This window comes from Cydia fagiglandana, chromosome 17 (assembly GCF_963556715.1).
Source record: "Cydia fagiglandana chromosome 17, ilCydFagi1.1, whole genome shotgun sequence".
NCBI lineage: Eukaryota > Metazoa > Arthropoda > Insecta > Lepidoptera > Tortricidae > Cydia > Cydia fagiglandana.
Window position 1 is genome coordinate 6,519,587 of NC_085948.1, and position 24,674 is coordinate 6,544,260.

The window sequence follows — 24,674 nt, forward strand, 5'->3', positions numbered from 1 at the left end:
GAGACCTATAAAAAGGTCTCCTGTTCCATTCTAATTTGAATCTTTGTTTTGACAAAAATTAAAATTGCATTTTTCTTGGCAAGTTTCGACGTCTGGGCGGCTAGAGGATATCATTCGAATTTAGGTACCTACTTGTTTCACTCTGCCTTCTTTACAAATACAAATATATAGTACATTTCGATGCTAGTGCGGAAGGTATGTCATTACATTAGGTATGTTATTAATAAGAATGACATTTCCGCGCGTGTATCGAACGACGTTTTTTAATACAGTTGCGAAAAAATAAGAAAAACATTGTTAATCGTACACTAAACAAAAGTGGTAACAGTGACAGCTCGGTTAGACGTCGTCTTTAAGTATATTATATCTATGGGCGTTTGGCAGCTATTCCGTTCCATTCAGTCAACTTATTAAGAACGGAATTTTCAATATTGAATATTAAAAAATAAACGTGTTATACCTAATGATGAAGAGGTAAGTAATTAAATATGAAATATGTAATATTTTTCGTATTCTTACATTAACGGTAGGTTTTTATGCTGATTACGACGTTTAAAGGAAACTAATATTAACACTCATCAATAAGTAGTCGTGAATTGGAACAAGTATAAATTTAAAAAAATTGGAAAAGTAAAAAGCACTAGTTCGAGATAACCAACTTTCCGCACGCTAAACAGCTACGTAAAGTAGCACTTTTTGAGCAACTGTATTAAAAAAATTATTTTTCACTACACCTATTCGGAAAAGAGCTTTTTCTTTCCTGCTAGGAGGGATCAAAGTGGCACTTTGTCTCCCTGCTAGGAGGGATCAAAGTAACACTTTTCTGTTATTATTACATTTTTTGCACATTATTTTTTTAGCTTAAATAATCTGTTTAAGCATCAGATTTTGTCAACACTAAGATTTTTTTATTTTCCTCATAGTTGATGTGAAAAGCAGTATGTGTCACACGGTATCAAAATTATTTCGTCTTGGGCGTTAACACTTGAATCCCTCATTACGCTCAGGATTCTACTTTAGAATCCATCGGTTCATTCTGGATTCAATGTACGCCCTTGACGGAAATATATCATTTTGATCCCTTGTAATACAAACTACCTACTATATTTGCCAGAATACAGTGGATATGTAGATGGTGACTTAAAATTAGAATTACAGTGTACTCTACTCATAATCAATCCATTTTATTCTTTGTCTGCTTCTTCAAGCCTTTCATATTCATATCATATCCCATATGTTTTACGTACACTTCATAATACATCGGAGTCATAATTCTTTGCAAAATACTTATTTCCCTGCAAAGCTACAATATATTCAAATAAGTGACACTAACTGTGAATAAATCATTGGAGTTGTGATAATACAGGGTGATTCAGGAGACGTGAGCAGGACTAACACTGCGCATTTCGTAAATTATAAGCAACTGTTTCGTGTCAGTAGTGAGTTTAACGTTAACTTTGTAGTCGTGTTGAAAAAAAAGTTATTAATTTATTTACGACATGCATGGTCACCCTAAAACTAGAATACCAAACTACCGATATTCTGTGTCAAATTGAATGTCATCACTGTCATCACGGTCTGGTTACTTTTAAAAACTCGTATCTCACCAAGTTTGACAGTTCATTTTCTTCGTAATCAAAATGCTGTCATTACGGTAAAAGAGGTTTTATGTTTATTAATTAGGTTTTGTAGGATGACCAAGATTGTAGAGAATTAAATTTGCCCTCACCAAAAAGTTAAAAAATAGGAAAAAGTGTGGTTGTTTCACCTAAATGAGGGATGAAAGTCATGTGACGAGAAAGGTATTACGAATGAATGTGGAGGGAAGCACGAGGAAAGGAAAACCGAGGAAAAGGTGGATGGACTGTGTGAGAGATGATATGAAACGAATGCAAGTGAATGATGAAATGACGGGCGACAGAGAGGTGTGGAAGAGAAAGACATGCTGCGCCGACCCCAAGTGAATGGGACAAGGGCAAGAGAATGATGACTACGGTGATCGATCAATTATCAGTTACTGAGTGTGTAGGATTAGTCCTGCTCACGTCTCATGAATCACCCTGTATAAGTTGCCCGTAAAATATTCTATGATACAGGGCTCTCATTTTTGAAATCAGAAATTTCTTTTCCACCGTCTTCATTATCACTGATACTTAAATTATAATGTACGTATTGTACAGTAAGTAGCTAAGCGAGCGAAGTGTTTAAAATGATTTAAACACAACTTAAAACTTTCAAGGAAACCACAAGCCTTATTGAGCTTACTGGGTCAATTTGAGTAATATTGTCCAGTTATAACATATTTTTATTTAAGTCAGTACTGGTCACAGTCACCGGCGTATTATGGATGGCTTTATCCATTTTTATCCACATGTTAAAACAACTGTCACTTTTTAACACTTTAGGATAAAAAGTGACGGACACCGTATTATCACGCTGTCACGTAGATAAGAACGACCATCATATCCGTACTGGTCCACTTATCTATTTCTGCTAACCTTAAACGCAAAACCAAGAAACAGGTGTAACTTTTCAAAAGTTCAAAATATGAATCAACGATAAAATCCATATACCTACCTATGGAAACCCCTCACAAAATATCACCAGAATTGGTTGAGGAATACGAAAGCAATTTTGCCTAAATTGAAACGGACACACGTCGCATCACTCAGTCAACTAAATAAAAGCTTAATTAAAGACTTAATTAATCAGCTTAATTAATTCTTACATCATTGCCAGCTGGAGGTGCAGGCTCGTCCCCGTCAGTAGGCGGGGGTCCGCCGTACTCAGGCGGGACATTAAATTCTCCGATACTGTCCGGTCTTGGCCAATCGGCTGAACTCTCTGGCTCATCGTTGTCGCTCGCCTTCGTCTTGTGTTTGTTGCGGCTCGCTAAAAATTTACAAAATCAGATATTATTCATGTAGAAGTAAATAAACGTTTAAGTATATTCCTATACAACAAAAAATACTATTTAATTCGTTATAGTCAGTATGTATAAGAATTTTTTTTCAATATTTGGAAGATCGCAGCTCAGTTCTGGATCAAATCAGCTCATAACTACTTTACTGTAATTTAATGTAAATTATGTAATTAAATTATATTTTTGAATTTATTAAATAATGTAAATAATATTGACGATCGTAATATAAATTCCTGTAGATTAGTTTACGATAATTTATATTGTAATTTTAGATTATGAGAATAAATATCTTTATCTATACAACTTCCAACCAAATTCATTTGACTTATGTCCCAAGGCGAAACTATAGTCTGAAGGGAAATCTCTCAAATGCCCTCTCTCTAAAGTTCTACAAGACCTCAAGCTTGTAAGCGCTTTATTCATCCAAGCATTTGGTGTAATTAGTGTGGAGCAAACTAAAGTAGGTATTTACGCTCAAGTGAATCTCGCGGGACGGCGAGTTAGGTCAGTCGAATGTTAACACTTGCTAACTTTACTAGACATAAGCTTATTATGTGTGCGAGTTATCACTTAAACGCTTCAAAAATAGGCAATATAATAAGGTCTTATTGTAGCCTGTTTTCTTTGAATAGGAATCAAATGTTCGTCCCCATTTACTAACCATTCGTATAACAGTAGGTACATAATCTAACAGTGTTTCTGTGAGTTGTAGATCTCACGAACCCCAATGACTCCGCAATGCAAGAGAAACTGAATTAAAAGATAAAACATTATATCGAAACTGCTGACAAAATATCGCGAGAATCGGTGTTACTGTAGAGGAGAAAAGTCCATGCTAAAACATTTCGGACGCTTCGTTGGCGCTCTGTCGCTCAAAAATAATTCTCGCGGGTGCTACTATCATCGCACCGCAAGCGGTCATCTTCATATCCTCAAACGTCTCCATATCAATCAATCAATTAATACACCTTATAAAACAAAGTCGCCCGTCGCGTCTGTCTCTTTGTGTGTTTGTATATTCGAGATAAACTCAAAAACGACTGAACAGATTTTCATGCGGTTTTCATCTATAGTTCGTATTTTTAGCATTAGAAATAAGGTAAACAATCTTGACGTGTCTTTTAATTGAAAAACATATTTTAAAAATAAGTTGCGGCAAATATGTAACAAATATGAATATAATACGATCATTTATATTCTTCTGCTTTCATAAGTAATAGTTACTGATTTTTAAAAAGCGTTTTTCAATTAAAAGACATATGAAGATCGTTTACCTTCTTTCAAGTTCTTTCTAATGCTAAAAGAACGAACTATATCAATAGAGTGATTCTTGAGGAAGGATTAGGAGTATAATTTGTTAACCTGTGCGAAGTCGGGGCGGGTAGCTAGTTATAATGTATGGGATGATTGGCATGGATGTTTTATAGTAAGTTCAAACCGTCATCTACTTCAGCCATAGCAGTGGCTGCCATATTTGACTTTACTCGTCTGAGTACTTCCTTACTGCCGTATTCGAACTTCAAGATATTCAGAAGAGACGACACGTACTAGATCCATTCTAGATACGTTATAGTTTAGATATCAACTAAGTTCTCTTTTGCAGCGCAATTCGGGCAACCAATGTCACTTTTACGTTAGATAAGTAAGATATCTATTACATGTGAATTGGATCTCTAAGTCATATCCTGTGAGAATCGTTCAAGAGTATCTCCAGAATCACGCAAATGTCAAATTTGACAGGTTAGATCTTAAACATATCGTTATCGTATCTTGGTAATGTCTAAAAGATATCTAATAGAAGTCTATTTCAAAATCCGAATCGGGCCCTTAGTATTTCCTTATTCTCTTTAAGCTAAAGCCAATTCCTTATTCCTTGGTATTTCGGTCTTATCTTTAAGCTTAAGCCAATTTTAAGTAATATATCAACCAGACTTCAAGAAGTGTTGACTTTCGGAGTGCCACTGAAAGCTGGTCTAATTATATCAAAACAGGCAGCAGGAAGAGGCTAACCTAGTTTATTTCGCGGTTTTATGTCACAATATAATTATTGTGAGCAGTGTTCTAACCTCACGAGCACTTACCTCCCCATGTCATGAATAATATGATTAATATGATAAGTAGGTACATATAGTTTTGACTATGTATACTTACAAAAGTTAAAATTTAATTAAAAATGTACGTCACGTAAAACAAAACAAAATATTAAAAAATAAATCTTTGTACAATATGTATGAAATAAAATTAAAAATTTCTTAAAAACAAAAACTCGAGTGATATTTTAAAAGGCTTATTTAAATTTTACGTCATATGTGTGAAACAAATAGGAGGCTACTAGACTACGAGTAACATCTCAGTAAGTTTGTTTGAAAAAAAATACCTCTTAAAATGTTGACTTCAAAGAGAGTGCTGTGAATGTAAGATAAGTTCAATTTTACTAAGGGCCATTTGCACCATCCCGCTAACCCGGGTTAACGGGGTAAACCTAGAGTTATCATGGTTACCAGTACAATTTGACACTGGTTTAATTGGGTTATCCCCGGGTTAGTGGGGGGAGCAAGTGGCGCTAAGAGATAAATTAACCGTACCATGTGATATAAAAAGTCAAAGTACTGTGAAGTACTACATCGCGCTGACATCATTAATATTTTAAGCTTAAGCGTCAAGAATTTTAATCATGAAGCAGCCACGTTCTTTGAGTACGCGGTATATGCTCGTCATTTAATACACGTCAGTTTTGCCGTAATATGTCTTGAGTGAAGGCAGCGAAAGAGGTAGGTAGGTATGTCAGGATCGTAGCCAGTGGAAATACGCGGTCTCTGCCTACCCCTCCGAAAATAGGCGTGATTATATGTATGCGTGTATGTGTCTCGAGTATCTCAGGTCAGCATAATAAAAAGGAAGAGCATGGAACGGCTTTCTTTTAAGAAAGTCGTCTTCATCTGCCATGAGAATAATTTACTTATACCGTTATAGAGTTTTTTTTTTACCTTTATAGGTATATGAAAATGAATAGGCTGGCTTCTTGTTAGTAATGTTGACGACAATGCGCTAATCTACAGTCAAATAAATGTTATGTATAATGTATATGACCAAATAGTCAGGTCATGAGATGTTACTTTTACAATTCAATCGGGATTAATTCGACCGAATAAGGCCACACAACATCACGAATGCAACGACCACCAGCAGCGAAATTATGACAGACACTAAGTGGCGTACAAGAGGAAAATTCGATTTGTTTATTGGCAGCTTGTGGCAATTCGTGACATGACCGAAGGTAGGTATTCGTATTGTGAAAACGGACGATGTCAACGAAATAAAGGTAAAAAAAATATTGTTCAATTTTGCTACAAATGTTGTTAATAAAGTTACAGCAGAAGGGCTAACATAGTCGGCTCTTTATCATTTGTCGCCATGCCTGTCACGTTCTATCAAATATGTAGGTGAGAAAGTGACACATGGCAAGAAAGGTGATAAAATTGCAACCATGTTACCGCTGCAGTTCAGGCTGATAATACAAATTATTTTATTTATATTTAGCGAATGTCATATAAGGTCTTTATTACTGTTATATTATTTTATATTTATATTTTTTGTCATGCAATATGAAATGTATTTCCAATTTGTCAAAGAGATTTCGTATATCTTCACTGGATCCTTTACACAAAAATGCGAACGGAAATATAGCCTTATTAATAAGGATACCTAGTTAATATGAAGGTTAGTGGTAGCTAAATGGGCAAATAATGTATGCAAAAGACTTGATATCATGTAGTGAGTAACAGAAACTTTAAGAGCACTTTGAATATTCTACGAATAGTTTTGATGGTATGCTTCAGACTCGTGATGTAGGCAGAAATGACATAAGAGTGTAGGTTAGTATCTAATATCTAAGTGAGCGACATGCATAATAATTTAATGATAGTTATAAAATAACAAGAACCAAGATGAAAATGAATTTTAAGTAAGCAAGGCAAACGATTAGTGGTCTTTAAGCTAAATGTATATGTGTATATGTGTGATATATGTAGTAATGTCGGCTGAGTTTACAGAACGCTAATAGAATCATTTATATCATAGAAATGAGAACGCACGATCTCCTACCAACGTAGTTAGGTACTTATCGTAGATTAAAATTAGACCGACACAAGTCTGCAACGATTTTGATAGCACACATAGTGCAAGTGTTACCTATTTTAAAAACTTCGAACTTCTACGAAATTATGATTATTGAATTATGAATAACACTTGCACCGCGTATGCTATCAAAATCGTTTCAGACTTTTCTTGGGATAACACTACCCGGTTATTGCGAACCTTGATATTTTTTTAATGGTTTACCTTTGTGTCCCGCTCGAGGAAGTGCTGTAGCAACATCAAACGTAAGAGTTCTACACTTTTTCAACGCCACGAAAATTGTATTTTGTATTTGTCAGTAACAGTGTGCTTTCCCATACCAAACGAAGCCACAAACAGAGCCATTTGCTAACGAAGTTGCATAATTGCACGATTGTATTAATCAGCTAACAAAGAAAAGCAAACGTTTTTTAAAAGGATGTTTTACCCCATTCCGCAACGAAAACTCTTTTACTACAGGATCAGAATTTATAGGACTTTAAAGACGCGATGACAATCGAATCGTGTATTTATTTAATTGTTTCCGTTAAAGGATTTTCTCTTTATAGGGCACACTGACATTGTATATGGCAAAAATGACCATATTTATATTATTCAGAATTTTTTATTCTTTAGAGTTTTACTTTAAGGAGGCGAATCGTGTATTTTTTCTAATGACCATGAAAGGGTCTTAAACGCAAGAGTGAGATAAGAGTGAGCTAATTTTGTAATCAGTTAATTTAATTATTTTACTACCACTACTTCGCAGATAGTAAGTATCTATCGCTTTGAAAATCGCGTACTTTCAGCACACGTGGTAGGCTGACTCCAATTAAAAGTTACGCCTCGCGTACTGCAAATCCAGATGTTAAAATAGTATATTAAAACGTTACAAGTATTTCAACAGTTAAATATTGTGGTGAGTTGTACATTTAACAACAATTAACAACACGTCCGCCGCTCATTGTTATCATATAAACGACGCTATTAGCGACACGGCAAACAATAATTCACCGCAACTCATAAAAGTGTCACTTACCAGCTGCGAATGCGACAAGCAGAAAGAATAAAACAATTGTCTTCATTTTCACTGTCTATGGAAAAGTGTACAGGTATGTGTTATAGCGAGCCTTTTATATTTTTAGACCGGATGAGTGGAGAATTAGTGAGATAACAAGCGTTTAAGAAAATTACTAAAGTGCAAGTAAGCAGCCGTTTCCTAGAGTTATTAAAGAAAATCGATATTTTATAATTGTAGCTACTAGGTAATACACAGATTTTAAAACAAAAGTTACTTTTCATGTGGATAATAGCTAACAGCTTTTGCGGGTTTAATTAATGATTGTATCACACAGCAAATTTTTAGAACAGGAGTATCCCTTTCTGAGTTCTATTAGAAAATTATGTTTAATAGCCCTTAATTTTGGGATATCCACAGGATTGATGTGAACCTGATTATAAATAATAATACATATTATAGGACATTCTTAGGCAAATTGATTAAGTCCCACAGTAAGTTCAAGACATCTCGTGTTGTGGGTATTCATACAACAAGATATCAGATCATTTCATAAAATCTTGATAGCTAACACTGACATTACATAAGTTCGAGAAAAAGGAACTCTTATGCCGTTATTCTGCACATAATATAACCTCTATTAGATTTACGACGAAATAGAAAGCACCAATATTAGATATGTACCTATACCTGCTTCGCAATGTCGGATTACCTTTCGTTTCTTTTCTAAATGTCAGCAGGAGATTACTAGAGATTTCCCCAATTAGGTACTAATTGCTTGGGGCCCATAATCTCCTCTCATGTGTAGGGATCTACGCGAATTATTTTGGCACAGAGTTAACTAGGTTTGCACCTCACTTTATTAATTGAGTGGAAAACGTTAACATAATGATTAGGTACTCTTCTATTTTTTTTATATTATTAGGTACTGCACATTTAGTTTAGACGTGCCGTTGCTAACTAAATATTTTATCCCGCGGGTTTGGTGTCGAAATTTTTTCATAAGAAGACACAAAAACCTTCAACTTCATTCACAACAAACATTCCCCAGTCATGTTTCCGACCCTTGCCTACCTCAGCGTAACTTCTTTTCTTCTTCTTTTTTTAAATGTATTAATATTAAATTTGTCATCATTGTTGTTACAGTAAATAGTATCTAGTCACCGAAAGATATAAATAGACACCACCTAGATATTACGCCCCTCTTATAACGAGATAAGATTAAATAAAGGAAAACGTAAATTAAATATAATAAAGTTCGAAACTTTTGCAAATTTTTTCGCAGTCGCTTCGCTATGAAAAATCTAATCAACGGAAAGCCACCGACGTTGAGATAAAAATAATTCAAAAATTGTTTCAGTTTATAAATAACTTTTTTAGGTAATTTTGTATATAGAACTGCAAGCCTATTATGGATCGCTTTATCCACATTTATCCACGTGATAAAACAACTGTCACTTTTTAACTCTGCGGGATATAAAGAGACGGACACCGTTTTATCACGCTGTCACGTAGACAAATACGACCATCATATCCGTACTGGACTAGATTAGATGAAAATATTAAAGATTCTCCTCATTTTTATGATACGTAAAAGGATCATGCCTACTAGTATAATATTGAAGTAATTGCCTTACACTGATTAGTTATTTCGGCATCTAGACCCTCATTGTAAACCCACATTAGATGCCAACTTTGAACGGCCTTGAAAGGCACGAAATAGTTTCAGTTTGATCAGAGGTTGACCTAAATCTCTTTAATTTAGGCCTCGGCTGGTAGTCTCAGCTTATAGGCATGTCATCCCAACCAACGCCTAAATAATCACACATCTTGTTCGACTCAGTAAATTTATTTTTTCTTGAGTGTTAGCGGCAACACAAATACACAATCTATGAAACTTAAAACTGTTTACCTGTCTTTTAAGGTTCAGGAAACACAGTAAGACAGTGAAAACAGATAGTTGTATAGACTGACGGCGAGAGAAATTGGTTCCATTTGTCACAGTTATTGGTACGGAACCTGGAATAGTGGCAGCCGTTTAATCTATGTGAATTGGAATATTTTGGAATATATTATCTATAAATTATATGTGTATGGATTAAATACGTAGGATGACCTAGGGAGGGCGACTGAAATGACATTCTTGAGAAGTCCTTTGAGTTAATAAGAATTTCTAAAATAATTTCTCGAACAGCGTCCAAATAGAGATTACTTATTTCAGATAGTTTTTGAGTAATATGTTGTTTTTTTCATAAATCCATGAGAATACCTAGGTACTCATAAGTATTTGTTGCTATGCTACATACATTTGTTTCATAATGTCCTATGTCCGAAAAACTGGTAGTTTAAACTGAAGGACTTTAATCCCTTACTGCAAGTAATAAAAAATAGGTATTTGTTTAAATTTGAACATTGGTAGCTGTCAATCGAGTTGAATATCATATCCATCATATATGGCTCTGTATGCGGTGATGGGTTAAAAGTTAATGTGATTTCGGGGCGGTTCTCGTAGTAAAAGTTTTAGGTACTTTAAAATCATATTCACCTATGAGATTTTCTTAGAGAAGATTCTTCTGAGAGAAGTTTCTTAAGGGAAGAAAGCGTCTTAACCGAGAAAAAAATATGTAAACCCCGCTTAGAAAGCTAAAACATCTTAACCGTGAAAATATGAATACCTACCTATATGTAAAAGGTTTTAATTCTACTGTAATTGAATCAGGTAGGTAGTCTAATCAAAAAGCGAATAGGTAATTGCACCTGGGATACCTCATTCATGAATCTATTAAAAGCCCTTTATTGCTTTGCCCATTTGCCTCAGTTCATAGGTATGCAAATTAAGTCCCAGTCTATTTTCAGGCTTAGAAGTAGAGTAGAGGTTCCGGGAATTGAACGATCAAATTGTCACAAACGAGTACACACCAATAATAACCATATGTGGTCTAATTAAGGTTCAAAGTCAAATGATAAGGTATAGAAACTGTGGGTCAAAATAGTTGGTCGGTTTTCCTAAACGAATAAATTACCGTGGTTTTGTCTTAATGACTAAGATAAATGTATTTACCAATTGAAGGCATTGGTAGTTAAGTTATAAATTAGGTGTCCGTTCTTAATGTCTGCCAATTTGGCGTTTCAGTTATTTGATATATATTGAATAGTCTTCGGTATATTTAAGTGCCCAAAGCAGTGTGAGTAACAGTTTTCTAAGTTGTCTAAGGACTGTGTTAAATACTCATTTAGACGGTGCGAGAGCTCGCATGCGAGTTTCATTATGTACCACAGACAAAACATCCTCCAGACTGAGCATATTCGCGCTACCCCCTCTGCCACGCATACGGTAATTTTACTCCATGTTCAAGTCGAAAGTGTCTTTGTGTGACGTCCGTGTCTTTGAACGGACCAATCACGGCACGAGACTTCGCTCACCTTGTCCCCTTGTCCCCCGCTTTTTTGGTATCATCGGTTGCATGAAATAATTGCTCTAAACTCGGTCTAGAGGATTCCTAGTCTATGTTATGTACATTGCGTTACTTGATCGATCGGCTGAGTTGATGTAACCTCAATGGTCCGCAAATACAGTTATTTTATCACGTGCATAAAACCATCCATAATACGGCAAAAGACCAAAAATTTTAAACGAAAATATTTTCAGAGTAAAAGAGATAGAAGGTACCTAAAAACCCGTGCGACGGCTATAGCTTCCGTCACAAGTCTCCTGCGGCGTGCCATATCTTTTGTTTCTTGTAATTCCCTGCCTTAATGCCCCCCTTTAAAACTAGAATGCCTCCAACTTGGTTTTGCCAAGTGTAACTTAACCTAGATTCTTTGATGCCATAATTAGTCTCTCGCTAAGAAAGGATAATTAAAATGGCTGAAAACAAAGACTCACTGCTTTTTGTTTAGTTTCTTAGCTCGTATAGGGAACTAAGTTTCCTATAAATAAGGTTATTTTATGACTAGTATATAGTTACTTACGTTGCACATAACTTAACGAAGCGCAATCTCAATGGGATTTAGGCATGCGTTTATCAATAAGGGAGTAAAGAATTTATTTATATATACGTATATAAATAAATATCGATAGGCAGCTGATTTACAACAACAATTAACTGGTGACCGAAGAGCTGGCCGCTACCTCGCACAACGTATCAGCATTGCGATACAGCGAGGAAATGCCGCCAGCATCCTTTGTACAATGCCTCAAGGGCCTATTTTAGATTTAAGCTAGTTATTAATTTCTTTTAGTAATACCACTGTATATATCTTGTTTATTTATTTATTTATTTAAACTTAATTGCACGATAACAAAATGTACAAATGGCGGACTTAATGCCTTGAGGCATTCTCTACCAGTCAACCATTGGGTCAAACAGAAAACTTTATAAATAAATAAATAAATGACCTGTTTACTAAGTATATATATAATTAGTTCTACCAAGCGGAAGCGCTGGTGGCCTAGCGGTAAGAGCGTGCGACTTGCAATCTGGAGGTCGCGGGTTCAAACCCCGGCTCGTACCAATGAGTTTTTCGGAACTTATGTACGAAATATCATTTGATATTTGCCAGTCGCTTTTCGGTGAAGGGAAACATCGTGAGGAAACCGGACTAATCCCAATAAGGCCTAGTTTACCCTCTGGGTTGGAAGGTCAGATGGCAGTCGCTTTCGTAAAACTAGTGCCTACGTCAAATCATGGGATTAGTTGTCAAGCGGACCCCAGGCTCCCATGAGCCGTGGCAGAATGCCGGGATAACGCGAGGAAGAAGAAGAGTTCTACCAAATTCTGTTGCTAACCTACGTATGGATAAGTATCACTCGTACCGAAAAGACAAAGTAAGCACTTTGACACTAAGTATGTCCAAGTCCTCGAGAACCTTGGTTACAGCGCCCAAAGCCTCAAACTAACGATGTGCAAACACCGCTGTCATTCTTAATACTTACCGAGCACGGGTGCACTACAAGCCTTTATTGCTGACTGAACTTTTCTTTCCACAGGTAACTAATACCAAAAAGAATAGATAGTATAGAGGGGTCCTGTCATTGTTAATTTTGTAGTCACAGTAAATTTACTGCCATCTATCGACACACGACTAAAACTCAGAATGAAAACGTATAAAATTATCAAAAAAATGTATACATATGGATATAAGATTTTATTATTTTTATATCATTTTGATCCATGTTCATTCACTGATATCTATGTGTTAAAATTGTTAAATATGAAACGGTGTCGTCACGCCATCGTCACGCCACGCCACGTCATTCGACAATGACTTTTTCTTGATTTCCGAGGCACGTTTTTTCCTTAGACTTTATTCGTCTTATACGAAGTTACATATGTCTTTGCTAATACTCATCGAGACAATTCTAAAAACCCATAACACAATTTTATTAGGTACTGGACTCGGCCGGAAAGAGCTGGATGCAACCGCTCAGGATCGCGACATTCTTCGGATTCTTCTATGGCCCTATGTCCTAATTTTTCATATTAAAAATCATGGAGAATGGAAAATATTTAGACGTGGAAAAACATTTTCTCTTTTTGTATGGGCGAGTACGTGCTAAATACTTACTTCTCTCTTTATATACAAGTGTGTTCTTTCCTTATGCATAGTTGTTACGGATGGCCAGCCTTCTGGGCACCCTACCTACGGACCATGACTAAGGAAATTTTTTTATTTAAGTATAAGTTTCAGTGTATTAGTGTGTAAAATGCTATTAAATCAGTTGTTACAGATATTGAGATCACATTATACAATAAGTTCATTAACACATTCAGGGCCAAGAACCCGACTGTCGGGTACACTCTTTGTAGCGACTACGCGCTACATACGGCGAAACCGTGGCTACGTGCTACGAGCGTAACCCGTAGCACTTAGTGGCAATGGATGTGTTAACCTTTTCGACGCCGTGTCAAACCCAAAAGCTGTCACTCAGACGCCACGTCACTGAAGTGTCACTGAAATTGAACTTTATGCATATGCACGTAGGTCTATGCTGCCCTGTGGTGTATGACCGATTAATTGCTGTGTGGATAGGGTTTGCAATCCGGATCCGAAATGTATGAAATTATCCGGATCTGGATCCGGATCCGCGGATCTTCCCGTACATTTCGGATCTGTCGTGCAAACCCTATGTGCGGATATATCGGTCATTGGCGACCAAAAGGTTACAATTCGATTTGCTAGCGCTCGTACATAGTTTAGGAATCGTTTCAAGCTCTGAGTAAGCAATGGAAACAAATGACGGGGCAAGCGCCTCGAATTTGGTAAGATCTAAGTCCACATATCATTTGTCTGGAGAGCTTGGTAAAGAGGTGATATTATTAATACTTGTGGATACATGCGATAGTTTATTATGCTTTTTGGTTGGTACTAAAATATTGAACACCTCGTACTTATTTACAATTTGGGCTTCGATCTATGATAAAAATACTAGAATCAATTTTACATCATAAAACTTTTATTCGCTCTATTTTCATTATATTAACTAACTAGCTTTTGCCCGAGACTTCGTCAGCGTGGAATTAGTGACAGCAGCTAAAGTATGTATAGCGCCTGGATAATGCTAACAGCAATCATTCAATTCGCGCATTGCTTACTTCATTTATTAGGCAATTCATTAACTCTTTCAATTCCACTCCCCTTGCACTCTCTTCAGGGATGATTTCCAACATAAAAACTATCCTATGTCCTTCCCCGGGACTCAAACTACCTCTATACCAAATTTCAACTAAATCGGTTAAGCGGCTTAAGCGTGAAGAGGTAACAGACAGACATACACATTTTCGCCTTTATTTATTTATATATATAATATATATGGATTTAGTATAAGGTATGGATTCGTAGAAATGAAATCTAGTGGCTGATATATGTTAGAGTCCGTCTAAGCACCGATTTGAACAGAACATGAGAGAGTGTCACTTTAAAAGTCATACTTTCATAGAAATTTCATAGGGTTTGTGCGACTCTGTGAGTTTTTAGGATACCGTGTATTTCTCCGCACCGCAGAAATGTGGCCGGGCCCTTAACACTTTCAGCGCCATGAACCCGACTGTCGGGTACACTGTTCTTAGCGACTACGCGCTCCATACGGCAAACTACGAGCGTAACCCGTAGCACTTAGTGCCACTGAATATGTTAATATTGTACGAAAACTAGTAGGTAAGAATCTCGGGAACTCATTAAATAGCTATCAGACTAAAACTCTAGATTATTTCCAAAAAAACAAAGAAATTGTAACTATGATGGATTATAGAAGTTAGAAACTTCTTCGTCGGGTTAATGTTATTACTAAATAGTTGTTCAGCATCAACTTACGAATACATTAATATTATAGTAGATCGTACATATTATTTCATATTCCTTATGTTTTGTAACAAAATACCTACGGAACAAAATGCTGTATTACTGACGTAACGTAATGTGTAAGTAAAATAAATGTGCTGAATAGTAGATTTCATGCTAATCTACTTGCAATTTAAGACATTAAATATAAGGCGGTGTAGGTACTTAATAATACTTAAGACTTATAAAAATATATAATATGCAAATTTTCTCGGATTTTCTAAAAGTACAAAATGTAAGTAGCTATCTATATCGAATCAATTTCATAACCTTCGCATTTTCAATTTGCTTGTAATACCAGTATAATCAAAATTGGTTAGAACCCACAAAAGTGACGTTAAATTTAATTTCGGCAAACATTCCCCTCTCATATGTCGGTAGCCCAATAATAAAATTAAATTAATTCACTAACTTACCGTTGCCATCTTGCGTTAATTATGCGCGAACTTTCCGAGAAACGTTCATATGTTATATGTTAATGTAGTGAAATAAATTGCTTGGCAATTGTTTCAATTAGTGCCCCGTCAGTAAAGGCTTGTTTTGTATGACTAGCTTTTGTTTTAAGTAACGTAAATACTCGTACAATTATTACAAGTACATTCAACGTCAAAGATAATTATATTTAAATTTTTCGCCGTATTATACCATTATTATCGCTGTAGTTCGTAAATAAAAGTTTCGCCTTATAGTTAGCAAAAGACATATAACCAAGCTATGAAGCGTAACAACAGTAATTAAACCGGTTAGAGCGAATATCAGCAAAATTTTAAAATCCACTCAAAATGTTTACTGTAACATTTTAAAATAGATAAAATAAACATTTACGGGCAGTACTGGTAAATATACAGTTTATACGAGCTCGTGAATTGAAAATATCTGACAGAAAAACTCTGAACTAAATCAAAACTACATACTTAATTGTTCCAACCAACACAAATAAGATATAAAGTCTCGCTGGCCAAACATGGCACAGAGAGCAGGATTAAAACAACAAACAATTTAACCCCGAGTTAGTGGCTAACCCTGGATGGCGCAAGTAGCCCTAAGATTAAGCTCTCCTGACAACGCCTTTTGCTAAACTACGTACTAATTGAGTCCGTCTAAGCCATTGACGTATATCTCACTGGCCTTATGGGCACTAAAAATGGTACTAGATCAGCGCGGCTCGATTCGGAAAATGAACTAGATCTCTACTAGACCTCAACAAGTTACGATACGGATAATTTAAAGATATTTGTAAGATAGATATGTCAAATTTCACGTTTCCGCAATTCTGGAGGTCCTCTTGAACGATTTCGACAAGTTATGACTTAGATGTCCAAGTCACATCTAGTCGATATCGAATGTAAATCTAGTTGATCTCTATATCGTCTCTAGATCTTGTGATTATCTTGTTTCCCGAATACGCGTGGCGGACTAGTTGCAACCAATCGCGCGCATGATGCGAACTCATCAACCAATCGCGTGGTAGCGGTGTCACATCGCTGTATTGGCCCCATTCATGCCCTATTCTTATTACCCGTAAGGCCAATCCTGAGATATACGTCAATGGTCTAAGCTAACTTTGAATACAACAAAGTGAGGGAGTGTCGTTATGTTATAAACTTCATAATTTCATAGACATTTCACATCAGTAGTGATCACTCCGCGATTTCGTCGCTTTGCTACAGGTAGCTAAAAGTACATCCGTTCCACCCCAATTTTGGGGAAAGCAATAAGCCGCGCGTGGCGCAGTCGCCACCTAGCGGCCATATCTGCGCTGATCGTAACAGACGCGTTTTGTCAGAGAGTGAGTCTTCTGTACCTAGTACTATTATTTATTCTGTGTCAATAGTGACATTGGGGTCGTAATGGTCGAATCAGAACAATCCACCATCTCAATGTCACCCAATTTCTCTCCGGATATTTACAGTGGAGCAAAGTCATGACAATAGCAGTAAAATAGGGGTCCGGCCAAATTACACGCCGAATTCGTCGCGAGGATTACTCGCGCGTAAAAAAGATATAAAACGAACCTTGATAACACGAGCCTCTAAATACTTTATGATCAATTTAATCACGATACAATGATGCTGGAGCTTTATCAGGGCACTTATTTAGGGCACCAGCTGTTTTTATACATTCATAAACCTCAGTGATCTTGTTTTAGGTAACAATGTAATAAAGTATACGTGGCTACGGTTTTAAGGACCTTCGCTAGCTAAATGTATACCTGCGCTTGTCAAACATAACGATCATAATCGAAATCAGAATATTTTACAGCGATGGCTTGTTTTTTAGGTATTTGGTGAGAATAATTTTATTAATGATTTATTTATATTTGGGATCTCCGAAAGATAAATCCAGGTTGAGTATAAAATATACATAGAAGATAAAAAGCAGGCTAGAAACTGCGCACCAATGTGTTTATACGCTGCAAAAAGTGTACAGCGTAAGCGGATTCGCACGGCGCTTCGGAGTGTAAATGAGGCAGCAATGTAAAGACCTCTTAGCTTAGAGATGCGTGGTACGGAGCACACACGAGTAACACTGGCGTCTTCACTCGGGCTTACCCAAGTTTTTTTATGTCAAAACAGCTAACAGAGACATTGAAGTGATTGAGATTTTTTAAGAAAGTTAAGAATAAAGTGTAATATACGGGTGCATATATAATAACTTACTCAAAAATATGTCACATAGTTCTTAATTCGAGGACATAAGAGCTATGGAATATATTTTTGAGTATGATGCGTGCACCCGTATTTTTACACTTCATTCTACAAAGTGATTTTATTTTATTATTATAGTAATTTATTATACTAGAAGTTACAACTTTATTGTTACATACAACTCCACAAAACTACATTTAGTTTGACTGTGGAGTCTCAGTATACTATAATACTATACTTAATTAAATTTAAAAATTAACATAGGTTTACATTCGTAGTTGAAATAGGTAGGTATATCATGAATACACTATAGGGTAACAATTAGGGGGTAGGGTGTTTTTTATGTTTGTATGTCTTTGTTTTCTAGATGTAATATGTTGTGGCGTTAAATAAATGTATTTTCTTTCTTTCTTTCTTTAACACATCCCCTATAGAGTATTCGGGAGATACCTTTTTAGACTGATTTTAAATCTATTTATTTTGGACTCTTTTACTATATCCGTGGGCAAAGTGTTCAGTAAATAGGGTAAACGTTTCTTTAGTGTCCTATCGCCATAATAACTATACATCCTAGGTACTTCATATTTGCCCGCAGTTAGTGCTCTGGTATTATGTTATTTAATCTCTACTTCGTCCTCCAGATACGAACCTTTATTTACATATTATTATGTAGGTATACAAAATATTATATATAATTATAATTACATTTATTACATATATACGCATGTACTTAAATTAAATAGTAAACAATAAACACCTTATAAATTAAACCGGAGTTTACTTTAGATGGTTTGATTTACTTGGAACAATGGAACATTCGTTTTACTTAGGTATTTCTGGACTATTCATACCCATTATATGTATGTATGTATGTTGTTGCTTTCTTAGCTTTAGGTGTCATACAATACGGTTAATTTATTGGTCCGATGAAACTCCGATGACGGCATAATAATGTGGCATTTTAGTTTCTTCACTCTCGCCATATATATGTTTTGGAACACCACTCAAGGTTTTTATATAACCATAATTATGTTCTTCAATACTCTTTAGTGTTCTGTCGTCATTAGTATGTCCTGAAATACCATTGTGTAAGTCGTCATTAGTACGTTCTAGAATGTTACTCAAAGTATGATCATAGTTGTGTTCGTTAATGCGATTAAGTAATTTGTGGTCATATGTACTGTCTAGAGCGTCACTCAATGTTAAAACCTTAAGTAATTTTATTTCATCATTAGTATGTTTTTCAGTGTTCCTTGATTTTATATCGTCAATAGTTCGTTCTAGCAAATCACTCAAGGTTTTTATATGATCATAATTGTGTTCACCAATGCGATTGAGTAATTTATCGCCATTAGTATGTTCTAAAACGTCACTCAAAGTTTTTATTTGATAATAATTATAGTTGTTAATCTTTTTCGGCACTTTGTCGTCATATCTACCTTCTAAAATTTCTCTCAATGTTTTAGTATTACCATAATTGTATCCGTCAATGCGATTGAGTAATTTGTTGTCATATGTGCTGTCTAGAACGTCACTCAAAGTTTTTATTTCATCATAATTATGTTTGTCAATGTTCTTCGGTGTTTTGTCGTCATAAGTTCGTTCTAGCAAATCACTTAAGGTTTTTATATGATCATAATTGTCTTCGTCAATGCGATTGAGTAATGTATCACCATTAGTATTCTGTAAAACGTCACTCAATGTTTTTATTTGATAATAATTATACTTCTTAATGTTCTTCGGTGCTTTGTTGTCATTAGTGCGTTCTAGAAAATTACTTAAGGTTTTAATATGATTATAGTTGTCTTCGTCAATGCGATTGAGTAATTTGTCTTCAGATGTACTCTCAAGAACGTCGCTCAAAGTTTTTATATGATTATAATTATGATTGACAATATTCTTTAATGCTTTCTCGTCATTGGTGCGTTGTAGAAACTCACTCAAGGTTTTAATTTGATCATATTTGTGTTTGTCAATACCATTCAATATTTTGTCACCAGATGTTACTTTTGGAACGCCACTAAGAGTTTTTATATGATCATAGTTGTGATCGTGTGTGTCTTCAGATGTACTTTCAAGAACGTCGCTCAACGTTTTTATATGATAATAATTATGTTTGTCAATGTTCTTCGGTACTTTGTCTACGTTAGTACGTTCTAGAAAATCACTCAAGGTTTTTATTTGATCATATTTGCGTTTTTCAATACCATTCAGTGTTTTGTCACCATAAGTTACTTTTGGAACGCCATTCAGAGTTTTTATATGATCATAGTTGTATTCTTCAATCCGATTGAGTAATTTTTGCCCCTGTGTATTTTCAAGAACGTCGCTTAAAGTTGTTTTATGATTATAATTATTTTTGTCAATATTTTTCGATGTTTTCTCGTCACTGATGCGTTGTAGAAAATCACTCAAGGTTTTGATTTGACTATACTTCTGTTTATCAAGAACATTCAATGTTTTGTCACCATAAGTTACTTTTGGAACGCCACTAAGAGTTTTTATATGACCATATTTCTGTTCGTCAATGCGATTGAGTAATTTGTGGCCATGTTTATTTTCAAGAATGTCGCTTAAAGTTGTTTTACGATGAAAATTATGTTTGTCAATGTTCTTCGATGCTTTCACGTCATTGGTGCGTTGTAGAAAATTGCTCAAGGTCTTTATTACATTATATTTGTGTTTATCAATACTTTTCAGTGTTTTGTCACCAAAGATTACTTTTGGAACGGTATTCCGAGTTTCTTTATGATCATAGTTATATTCTTCGGTACGATTGAGTAATTTGTAATCATATATATTTTGAAGAATGTCAACCAAAATTTTTATATTATCGCAATTAAAGTCAGCAATGCTTTTCGGTGCTTTATCGTCATTAGTACGTTTTAGAAAATCACTTAAGGTTTTGATATCATCATAGTTGTGTTCTTTAATACGATCCAGTAATTGTTCGTCACATATATTTTTAAAAATTTCAATCAAGGTTTTAATATTTTCTAAATTAAAACTGTCATCATTAGTACGTTTTACAAAATCACTCAAGGTTTTTATACGATCATAGTTGTGCTCATCAATTTGATTAAGTGATTGGTCGCCATATGTACTTTCAATAACGTCACTCAAAGTATTTATATGATAATAATTATGTTTGTCAATGTTCTTCGGTAATTCGTCTTCGTTAGTACGTTCTAGAAAATCACTCAAAGTTTTTATTTGATCGTATTTGTGTTTATCAATACCATTCAGTGTTTTGTCACCATAAGTTACTGTTGGAACGCCACTCAGAGTTTCTATATGGTCATAGTTGTGTTTTTCAATCCGATTGAGTAATTTTTGGCCATGTGTATTTTCAAGAACGTCGCTTAAAGTTGTTTCATGATTATAAAGTTTGTCAATATTCTTTAATGCTTTCTCGTCATTGGTGCGTTGTAGAAAATCACTCAAGGTTTTTATTTGATCATAGCTGTGTTTGTCAATGCTCTTCAGTGCTTTGTCGCCAGAAACAAGTTCTAGAACGTCACTTAAAGTTTTTATATGATCATCATCGTGTTTGTCAATGCTTCCCAATGTCATATCCCTAAAAGAACGGCTTGGAACGCCACTCAAGGTTTTTATATAATCATAGTTATCTTCGTCAATACGCTTCAGTGTTTTTTCACTATTAGTAACTTTTGGAACGCCACTTAGACTTTTTTCATGATAATTGTGTTTTTCAACTCTTTTTAGCGTTCTGCCGCCAGAAGAAAGATTTAGAACATCACTCAAAGTTTTTATATGATCATAGTTATGTTCTGGCACGCTGTTCATGACTAAAATGTTATCATATTCTTGGCAAATGACAGATGCAATCGTAACTGACAGGCACAGAAGACTCACAGGTAAATGCGGCATTGTTGGCCTGAAATTTAAATTAAGGTTAAAATAGGGAATCCGTACAAACAGCTGATAGGAATCACGGCTTATTTTATAATAATTGGCGGTGCGGCCGCCATATTGTTAAATATTTGGTAAGCAGGTATAATCTGTCCGCTTTTCTAAGATCAAGTTCGCCAAAGCAAAGTTCAGTAAATCTATGGTGAACTTGATCTTAGAACCCCAGATAGGCTACAGCATCAGGATGACGAGTTTCGGTATATCAACCGATGGTTATGTTAGGTATATATTCATGTACGTGTAAAAGCAAAATGCCAAATAACCGTATAATTTGAAGGTATACGTTATTCAGTCTTGATTTAAAAATAACAGAAATAAGTTAATATAATATTTTACATGTTCACCTAATTAATTTATTTAATTTAGATATCTAAACATTTCTTTTGGTCTAAAGAAGCAAGATCTCATAAAATAGACAAAAACAGGTACTGGGTACGTTAATTCGTGTGTTGAAATGACTTCCGATTTTGACCTGGGGCCCGATTTTTGAATTTCAATACTAGGCATTTAAATTCTACTAATAGAATTGAAAACGAGTGGTCAATAGTCTAGCAATGTACAAATTGCAGAACATTCCCAAAAAGCGGAAACGTTCTCGAGAATGTTCTCAGAACATTCCTGCAACATGGAAATTATTGTTTAAACAAGAGAATATACTTGAAATAAAGTTTAAATAGGCATAACTTAAAACTAAATGTTATTATGCATATATTATTGTCTATTACAGTTAGCTATTTTGTTGATGTGATAAATTTACCAATAAGTTGCTTAAATTCTCACTTTATATCAGAGAACATTTCGACTTTCGACAAATTTTTCCAAAATTTTTTTTAGTTTCATTAGAATCTAGAGGCCTCTATCTCCCGCCATGCCAAATCTCAGCGCGCTCGGACCAACTTGAATTTTTTTTTTTAAAAAGTCGGCCATTTTGTTTTTTTTTAATGCAGTTTGTTTTGTCTCGGGGCCCTCTATGACATTTGGTCGAGCACCCCCCACCTATCACGCACCGTTTAAAAGTTGCCATACAAAATAAAAGTGGCCACTTTTCCCGCAATTGTAGAATTTTTCCAAAAAAAATTTTTTCATAGGTATCTAGGGGACCCCGAGATTCCGTGACCAAAATTTCAGCGCGCTAGGACAAAATTCAAAAAGTTTAAAAAAAAAGTCGGCCATATTGAAAAAAAATGGCGGCGTCAAAAACTGCCAGGGTCCCTCTATGACATTTGGTCGAGCACCCCCGACCTAAGTCTGACCGTTTAGCCGGGCCGTCATACATTTTTCTGACCGGAAGCGGACTACCAAAAGTCGGGATTTTCTGGGGGTAAGGACTACACCTAAACTATCGTGAATATTCATGGTATAAACTACGATAAATAAATAAATTCTCGTTCTCGAGAACATTCTCAGAAGTTACCGAGAATTTCTCATGTGGAAAGTTTCGCAACTTTGGAAAGTTCTCGTGCGTGCATTGCTAGTCAATACCAATAGATTCCAAATTTCTATCCAAATTCTATTTCAAAAATAAGCATTTCGCCGTTTCCCACTGATTTTCGAGTGGCGAAATCGAGCAATCGAAATTGAACCCCTGAGCACACCTTTTGTGTTTATTAAATAATTTCAGGCTCCCACATATTCCATTGTTGAGCATACGCCTCTTCTTCCCATAAGAACGGTTGTGCTGTAGTCACTACGCTGGTCTAAACTAAAGTGAATCTAATACTTGACATTGTATAGGTAGGTACAGCTTTTAAAATGTTTAACGGATGTAACTATGCGGACTTCCTCCCCCGAAAAGCTGTTAGATATTAAATATACAATCTAAATGTCAAATTAAACTGAGTATGAATTTCACGGATATCTGCCCAACGGTATTTAGGATGACCAACAGGACGGCGTCCAGTTGGTTGACCCAAGAAGGCCCTTTTGGCTGCCCGATCTTCACCCATCCTTTCGAGGTGGCCAAGCCGAAAGTTTTCGGGATACCGCTCTGGACCGATCTCATTTTGGGGACATCGCGCCAACCAAGTAAGTAAGTATGAGTTCCAAATCGATATTGATTTTTATGTGAATAAGAAAATAGATCAAGCATTTGCAGTCTTAAGAACATCACTAACCAATAAATAAATTGAAACATTAAAATGCAATATACTCTTGTTATTCGAGGCAACAAAGTAGAAATGATTGTTCATTTACCTGTGAATGAGTAACTTCCCGCCAACTTGATGTTTGATACTACGATAAATGTCGCTAACTCTTGCTTTTATATTTATAGTGAAATTGGTATGTACGAGCGGGCGATATACAGGGTGTTTGGTACATCGTTTGCCAAATTAAAACGGCAGATAGCTTGAGTCATTTGCTATCTTCTCATGCCTAGAAAAACAAAATTGGCCATGGTTTTTTTACTACTACGCAAGTAAAAAACTGAAATTTACCACCAAATTAAAATTTTCTAGGCCTGAGAAGAAAGCAAATGACTCAACCTATCTGCCGTTTTAATTTGGCAAACGATGTACCAAACATCCTGTATTATAAGCATACAGACCTGAGCACCAGATTTGAACATATAGGTAATGTATTCACCTGCCACAGGTAATGTAGGTATACCTACTGGAAGAACTTAGCCATTACAAATAACCTGTATATGTTTTTCAGAAATAATCATTTTTTTAAGTTTTTTTTTCATTTTTTCATG

The 24,674-nt window shown here is 35.4% G+C and overlaps 1 protein-coding gene across 1 annotated transcript; it reads right to left on the bottom strand.

Annotated features, from left to right (window-relative positions):
- Positions 1-18,961: 18,961 nt before the first annotated feature.
- Positions 18,962-24,214, bottom strand: LOC134672831 (uncharacterized protein PF3D7_1120600-like). The gene is made up of 2 exons (XM_063530786.1): positions 24,173-24,214; positions 18,962-21,944 (listed from the first exon to the last, which is right to left on the bottom strand). Exon 2 carries the CDS (start codon positions 21,935-21,937, stop codon positions 18,962-18,964), a length of 2,976 nt encoding a protein of 991 aa, XP_063386856.1. The 5' UTR covers positions 21,938-21,944; positions 24,173-24,214.
- Positions 24,215-24,674: the final 460 nt, after the last annotated feature.

Coding starts and splice junctions, on each gene's coding strand:
- LOC134672831 (XM_063530786.1), bottom strand. CDS start 21,937: ATGCCGCATTTACCTGTGAGTCTTCTGTGCCTGTCAGTTACGATTGCA.